Genomic DNA, 8413 nt, shown 5'->3' on the forward strand with positions numbered 1-8413 from the left:
CATTTTTAAATAGTACAGTACAGGATGTCAACTTCAAATAACTTTCAGGGCACTCTCACATTTCAAGATTAAATAGAACAATAAAAAATACTTACAAAGTCTCATGAAACCTGGCTGTGGTGTAATCACACACCTCATATTGCACTCTCACTGACATTTTTGTCTTTATTGTTCTCCCTACCAGGAGGCCTCCTCCTGCTTTTTTCTGACACAGGTACAGATTGTATTTGCCATCTTTACAGCCAGAACCGCTAGATCAGTCTCATTTGTGGATATTCAGGCATACGCTGCGACTGCTATTAGGATCTGCACAGCCATCGAGATACAAGGAATCTGGGCCACTGTGTAAGCCAGAGAGCGTGTCGGTGCACGCAGGGCAAACAGGTAGGCAATGGTGTGCAGAACACGGGCCATGAAGAAGACCAGAAAGTGAATGCGAGCCACAGCCAGTGAGGGTCCAGTCATGGAGTAGATTGCACCCAGGAAGAGGAAGGGGAGGATGTTCTCCATGTCGTTAACATGAGCTCTGTAGAGGAAAAAAGGCAGTTTAGTCACACAAAAACACATCTGTTTTCAATATCATGTAATGTTGTGATTCAGCTACTTATGATGCATTGAATTGATGATGTATACAGTACCAGTCAAAAGTTTGGACAGTTTTTCATTCACTTCAATGGGAAAGCGTGTCCAAACTTTTGACTGGTACTGTATTTCATCATTAACATATTTCAGTGACTTTGGATTACGTTGTTGTTTGTTCTGCAATTTACCTGGAGAATTGGTAATCTGGAGGGTAAAAAATCATTACTCTAACACTGTGGATTCTGTAATTCACTAAAGTGTCCTATCGCTTTAATTCGGTCTGAACAAGACCTGCTTATTTACTGTATCACACAGCAGCAGACCTCTGTGACTTTCTCCTTTTGGCAGCCCAGTCAGACTACTCACTATTTTCCCGCTTCCCCTCCACCCACTGGGATCAACTTTTTAATAATATTATTCTTGGAAACCTGCCCTGTTCACAGTTCTTTCAGCACCAAACGGAGACGACTATGCTTGCAGACTACACACCGTTGTGTAGCAACTTACAAACATGAATTAAAAACAAAGCCAGATTTTTTGAAATATATCAGGATTTGTCTGGAACTGCCAACGCACAATGTTGTTTTACCACAAGTGCACAGATTTTCCAAGATATGCAGACAGAGAAAAAAATGGGAGCGTTTTTCCAAGTAGAAAAGCATGTGTTGTCCTCACTGCTATCACGGATCATTTTCTGATAAGTAAAAACAAAGCAGTGAAGCACATCTCCTACAGGCTGCACGCTCTTGTGGAAAACCAATGGCAGATTCTCAAATTTAGAACACTTTGTTTGTCCCCAGGGGGGATTTTTCAAAGGCACAAATAGTAGGTACAGTAACACAACATAGGAAAAATGTAAAAAAAATAAAAACACGTACAAAATGCAAGGATAAGCTGTTCACATTATGATAACAATGATAATATTATGAATGATAATATTAGTGCAAAAATGACATTTATTTGATAGCTATAGTTAGAATACTTTACAAATTCAGATTTTAGGTATGACGAGTTTATAAAATATATTCATAGTAATAGATTAACACAACCTGCAGCACATATAATACTTAAGATTAGTAACTAATACATAGGCCTACTAAATCAGTATCAGCATCAGTAGCTGTTCAAAAATCCATATAGGCTAACACTTGCAGGCTATTTCCCTGTGTTGAGTAGCCTAGGGCTATTATACTTTATACTTTTAGTAACCTATATTTTGCTATAGGGTACTTTTACTTGTAATGGAGTATTTTTACATTGTGCTATAACTACTTTTTACTTATATCCTACTTTTTGCTTTTACATTAGACCAGTGGTTAATACAAGAACAGCTAGTGGCTAATCTCAATAACTGATTGGTAACTTTGAAAGTAAATAAGTATTTTTACAACGCTTTTTTAAAAGCATGTCGTGACAGTGTCGAACTTTCTGTTCTCTCTCACCTCCGACATCTTTCCACATATGGATCCTCTCTGTGATACTGTAAACCTCCGTGCCTCAGCGCGTCCTCGGGGTTGGCAAAAGCCTTACAGGAAAGAAGAAGGAGAAGGAGAAGACGAAAAAGAGTTTTCACCACCGAAAGTTTCCCATTGTTGAAATGATGGTGCTCTCTCCGCTTTGATGCTTAGTTTCTAATTCATAGTCACTCACCTTTTTGCGCAGCCTCACTTGTCCCGTTATTATTGCAATAATGTACATTTTTATCACCAGTAGCACGCCGTAGAAAACAAAACAGGAGAAAACTTCATTTCTGATGAGGACTGCCATGGTTTTTCGTTTTAGTGATATCCAAACTGAGCTGTGTTGAGATGGAAGACGGGCTCCGAGATCGGTACGTGTGTGCGTAAAGCTGCTTAAAAGTGAGAGTGACCCGAGGGTGGAGGCTTTTTGTACATTTGGCGATGCCTGTCTATTGCCTCCCACTCCCACTCCCACAACGACGACGAGTTAAACGGAGAGACGGAATGTTTCATTCATAATTCTGTGAATTCCAGACTGATCACTGGAATACCTTGTCACGCGAAAATTGGTTCCCCGAGGCTAAGAAGTCACACATAGGCAGTGATGCAATTCTTCAGATATTTAGTTTTTCCTTTCCATAGGCGGTATCCCTACTGAAGTTTTAGAAACAAAATGTAGGCATACCATTTAAAGTATCAAATAGGAATCAAAATGGCCCGTCGGTGTTATCTTATTTTGTATTTTCAAATTAGGCTACTCCTGATGTAGCATGTGTAGCAAGCAGCATTTCACTGTTGGTGATAGATGTGAGGTAAGTTTTAATCATTTATTGAAGGGCAATTTTTCCGTAGCCTAACAATACTGTAAAAACTGAAATTCTGTGGGCAGGGCAGTCAAATACAGTAATTGAATTGGAGTAAAAAGTAGGATATTTGCCCCATGAAATGTAGTGAAGTTGCCTACAAAGTAGCAATAAATAGGCTACTCAACAAAAGTAGGGATGGCTACAATGCAGGGGTGGAAGTAACGAATAGCCGCCATTATATCTCGCCTACTGTAACAAAGGATTTTTGTAGGCTACATGTAGGCAACTTTTTATGTTTTGGAGTTATTGGTAAAGTAAATAAAGAATAGTACAAATAATACAACCACTGTAAGGTGTTGTAAAGGTGAGCACGCGAAGTTAAACAAATCAAACACACCCACGTTTTTGCGTCACTGTGCATGCTGTGTCTTATAGCTGTGTAGCTAACATGCTAAATGCTAACATTCTCATGGTAGCATGTTTTCTGGCACACAGAGTGGACTGGTTTTACTGGGAGTGGATAGGCTGAGTGGACTGGTTATATTATGGTCTGCTCTGAGAATGTACGAGCAAAGACTTGAACCTGGAGCAGACTGAACGTGGACGAGGACGTGGCGGGACACAAACTCAAGGAATGTAGTTCGACAGGTAAGTGCAACTACTAACTTAGTCGTTGTTAAAAAGTGTGTGTGTGTGTGTGTGTGTGTGCGTGTGCGTGTGCATGCCTATGTGTTTTATGATCTGAAAAGTAACTAGTAACTCTAGCTGTTAGATAAATACAGTGAAGTAAAAAGTACAAAATCGGCCTCTGAATTATAAAGATAGTGAAGTGGACGTAAGAAGCCAAAGATTGAAATACTGAAGTAAAGTACATTAAAAAATTGTTTCAAAAAATTGTTTAATACTTTATTCTGTAGAGTAGTTATTATATCAAGGTTTTTTTAAACCATAGGTTTTCTGTTTAAAATCTGAAAAGTAATTAGCTGTCAAATAAATTAAGTGTATTAAAAAAATTTCCTGCTGAAATGTAGTAAAGTTGACATATATAAAGTAGCATAACTTTAAAATAATAATAATAAAAACAAGTAAAGTACAGGTAGGCCTACCCTCAAAATGTACAGCACTTGTGGATACATGGCACCACTGCACATGGGTGTCAGGTTGAATGGAGTAACGGCACAGTTGAAGATCATTTTGATTCATTTTGAGTTATGATCTGACTCAGATGACAGATGACTCAACTGTTTGACTTTGTGATCCACCATGTCTTTTCTTTTGCGTATTGTGGTGGCCATTCTGAGAAAATGATTTCATGTAAGACTTCTAGCAAAATAGGGGTTGAGCGCAGGTTGCAAAACAAGTAAAATTACAACTTTGGTTGCTCAACATCATAATATGTCATCATTTTACGTAGTACAATATGATGAAAACACTGTATTCATGAAAGCAGTGGTGGAATGTAACTAGGTATGTGTATGTGTGTGTACTATACTAAAGTATTTTCATTGAATGCTACTTTATACTTCTACTCTACTACATTGCAGAGTAAAAAATACTTTCTACTTCACATTTACAACAATAGTTACTGATTACTATGCAAATTAAGATTTTAGATGGATTTTACATACAATATATATACATATTCATACCTGATATAATCATACATTTTATTTGGAAAAGTTAAAAAACATTCCTAATAAAGAAAATATTGTAAAAAATAAAAAAGAAACATCTCTCAAATCCTATTTCTCCTCAACTCAAATCATCTCGTGTAATGTAAATAGACCACACGTCCGGTGTATGCTATCATGTTTATTTACGTCTTGGTAGTATAACACCTCTAGGTCGAGTGTCAGACATCAGTGCCCTGTGACTGCCAGTCCAAGGTGAGAGAGCTGCCTGAGCTGCTGTCATCACAGCAGTCCTCAGCATCTGAGAAAGAGGACATGTAGTGGAGGCCGGTCACTCTGTGGTAGTCTCCCTGGAGCATCTGTGGGTAGGTGGTGAGCTCCATGGCCCGGCGGCCGGTCCTGCTCACCCTCACAGTCCATTTGTCAACCAGCTGGGAACACATGGCACAGCCCATTTTGTGTGTGTGTGTGTGTGTGTGTGTATGTGTGTGTCTGTCTACCTACACACAGGCCCCAGTATGCATACTCTTCCTCACTAGTTTATCAGCTTTACCAATATATTTTGCAGGTGAGAAATACAATATTTTTGATGTATTAGTATATAATGAACATATACTTGGATCTAATATTTGACCTACATTTAACTTACTTTTTACATTTAACCCTTTAACACTCAATTTAGAAGAATATATGGAATAATATTTTCCATATAGTTTCCAGCTAAAGAAAAAATAAGGTAATAAATGATAAATACATTTTGCAAACATGCAGTTAAATGGCAACACATTGGCATGTAAAGTGGGGAGTTTCCCTGGAATGTTTGAATCTGGGTTTTCTCCTATGAAAAAAAGGAGTACAGCTACTGATCAAGTTCCCTCCTGTTTTCAGCAACAAAAACCCCACAAGTCTCACATCCAGCTCTGCCTGCAGGGGCAGAAGAGGGTTACCATGAGTTAAAAGGTCACAGTCTTACAATCTCAGGGTGTTCTCTGTCTCCAAGAGCTGCCAGACACGGCATGTAAATATTTACAGCGGTTGCGTTAGCAAGAAAACGCAGAGCAAGGCTTCTTAGAGGAGCTGAATCAGTCTGTCCAACGAGGATTCTTGCAGGATTTCTTTTTCTCCTTCTCCTCTGACGATACTGCAGCACTTTGATTTTTGCTTTAGCTGGGTGCAGGATCACCTTAGGGCCTGCTCATACTGAAGCTTTGATTAATGAGTTCCTCCTTGTGTCCTGTTAGTTATTCTCTCTTCAGCTTGATAAAACATGGCTGTGCTTGGGGAAAGAAACAAATGTAGGTAAGTTAGTGACAGATTAATACTGACATTCCACTGTTAAAATGACCAAAATGCATGTCCTTTGGTAACCTTACAACCCCTTGCTACCCCCCCCCCATCCCCACCTTAAATTCCTTAGTAGCTGAGAAAGTGCAGGGGCAAAAGGATTATTTAATTGAGTATGTTGGCCTTGTCGACCTTACTCATTTATCCTTTATCCGGCTTAGGTTTGTACAAGTTAGAATCTATGGCCCCGACCATGGCTCGGAAATATCAGTTGTTGTATTGTGCTGTGGAAATCCAAGGCGCTGTCCGTGGTGCTGAAGTAGCAGACATATTTGTAACTGCGACTTTTTTGTACCAAACTGCATACTGGCTGTGAGTACAGTGAGAAAGGGGTAACCGCTGCGTACTCTGAGGTAAAGTGGGGGAACAACTCAAGTGTTCATAATCGGGAATATCAAAAATGTATATATAACCCTGGCAGAATGTTCTGACAGCTGTAGCAACAAACAGAGATCACTTCCGCAGGAGGACGTTACACTGATACTTACACTAATACACTGATAAGGTGATGAACAACTGTGTATGCTGTGTACAATTGGTCAACATATCTGAAACCGTTACAGAGAGAATACAAGGGAATCCATGTAGCTAATTTCTCCTTTTACATTTGCACGGCTATTTCCATGCATAATTGTTAATTATTCTACTTCATTAATGTAGATCTTAACCTGCCCTCCTAAATCTATGATCTGATCTTCATGCAAAGCTGGCTGGTGCACAGAGAGCCATTAACAAGAGTGTAAATGACATTAAAGATGAGGATGGAAAGGACAAGTGGTCTGCTGCTCCTCGCCACACCCATCCCAGCCCGGTGGATATACACAGCAGGGGTAACCCTTTTAAAGCCAGCCTCCCCCGCTGTCCTGGATTCTCACTGTATTGTGATCTGCTGATTCAATATTCAATTGCCTATACAACTACTGCTACAGGATGTATCATTATTCATCTGTATATCTGTTGTGTCACCAAATGCACACCTTCCAGCGTACAAGTAATTATCCCAGGTTTGATAACACACACACACACCCCGTGCAGGAAACATGCCAATGTTTTAGGTAATGCGATATGGACAAATGCTGCAGCTACATTTGTGTCCCCAAGCCAGTTTTTGTTTTGCCTTTTGTGTCTTACCTGAACAGTGTGTCGGCTCTCCTGTCTTCAAGAATGCTCTCTATGTGCATCATATCCTTTCATCAGCCTGGTGTGTTTTCCTCTCAGTCTGCGTCTGTCTGGGCTGGATACAGCTCAGCATGCGTATGGGACTTAAGATGACATCACAGCTACTCACTTATGTTGTCCCACTCGTTCTCAAATCTAAACAGGTAAACCCTTTCACTCTCTCTTACACTTTAGTATATTTTCTCAGTACATAACACAAGTTACTAACAAAAAGTGCATTTACATTATCATTTACTCTATATGACTAGTAATAAAACCCAAATGGATATAATTTAAGTCAGTTTGTCAAGAGAAGTAGTAACACATTTAAATATGCATATGCTGATTCATCTTGACATATTTATTATATGTCTCTGTTGCACCCGTCAATAGGCCCATGGAGGATTCAGAAGACACATTTTCAAACGATTGGTTGAAATCTTTGCAGCAGAGGATGAAATGTCCCGCCATTTTCTATAATCGAATCAATAGTAGTTTGTTTATTCACTTTCTTGCCCAGAGTTAGTAGAGAAGATCAATATCACTAAGTATGGAGCTTAAATCAGCAGCATGTTTGCTTGGCTTAGAATGAAGACAGGATACGGGGGTAACAGTCAGCCTGCCTGTGTCAATACATATGTTTCTGTGCTTCAGTTTTTGTATGGATTAAAAAAAACAGTATAATGTGTTTATTAGTGATCTTTAGAAGTGCTAGTAGGCATTTTCTTACCTTTTGGACAGAGACAGGCTAGTCTTTATGCTTAGCTAAGCTAACTGTCTCCTGGCTGTAGCTTCATATTTAACACACAAATATGACTGACACTCGGCAGAATATTTCCCAACATGTCAAACTATTCCTCCAACTAAACTCCAAACCCCTGGATTGCAATGCATGCTTTCTGTTTTAAATGTGCAGTTTCTAAGCTAAGTAAACTATAAACTACATGCTGAAAATGGCTTTGAAGAAAATTTGGATTATGCAATGATTGTAAATATTTACAAAGAAGTTAAATATCTAACTGGTACATTTTGGGGATCGCCAATTAATGTAAAACACATGGCAAAGAACAAATTACGAATAGCCCATGTATCCAGGTAATATGTATAGCTGTAATGCTTGACCAGTTAATATGGTTTCTGGCATTTTATTTTGCGGGCTGCAAAAACAAGTTCCTACCTGAGACTATTTTGCAGAGCCAGCGGCGCTGCGTCCGCAACTGGGCGCCACCCAAGACGATTGTGATTGGTTTCAAGAAATGCAAACAATCCAGTTTTTTCCCCCTATCCTGGAATATGCGTGGAGGAATGCAAGACATGTAAACTGACCATTTGTGTTCCGCCTTAAAGTTTTAAAATACAGATAAAATATCCAATAATGGTTTTAGGTTTCTTCCATTTTCGATTCTGTGTTTATACATAGCTCTCTGTATCA

At 39.2% G+C, this 8413-nt stretch overlaps 1 protein-coding gene across 1 annotated transcript; it reads right to left on the minus strand.

Annotated features, from left to right (window-relative positions):
- ptges (prostaglandin E synthase) lies at positions 1-2494 on the minus strand. Its single transcript, XM_032540051.1, has 3 exons — positions 2233-2494; positions 2025-2107; positions 1-526 (listed from the first exon to the last, which is right to left on the minus strand). Exons 1-3 carry the CDS (start codon positions 2347-2349, stop codon positions 277-279), a joined length of 450 nt encoding a protein of 149 aa, XP_032395942.1. The 5' UTR covers positions 2350-2494; the 3' UTR covers positions 1-276.
- Positions 2495-8413: the final 5919 nt, after the last annotated feature.

The sequence above is a fragment of the Etheostoma spectabile genome, chromosome 16 (genome assembly GCF_008692095.1).
Source record: "Etheostoma spectabile isolate EspeVRDwgs_2016 chromosome 16, UIUC_Espe_1.0, whole genome shotgun sequence".
In the NCBI taxonomy this organism is placed as follows: Eukaryota; Metazoa; Chordata; class Actinopteri; order Perciformes; family Percidae; genus Etheostoma; species Etheostoma spectabile.

Bases quoted from the DNA above. Each gene is read 5' to 3' on its own strand.
- ptges (XM_032540051.1), bottom strand. From the start codon at position 2,349: ATGGCAGTCCTCATCAGAAATGAAGTTTTCTCCTGTTTTGTTTTCTAC. The intron at 2,108-2,232 runs GTGAGTGACTAT...CTTTCCTGTAAG, and splicing joins AAGTGAGGCTGCGCAAAAAG to GCTTTTGCCAACCCCGAGGA. The intron at 527-2,024 runs GTGAGAGAGAAC...TTTCCTCTACAG, and splicing joins TATGTGGAAAGATGTCGGAG to AGCTCATGTTAACGACATGG.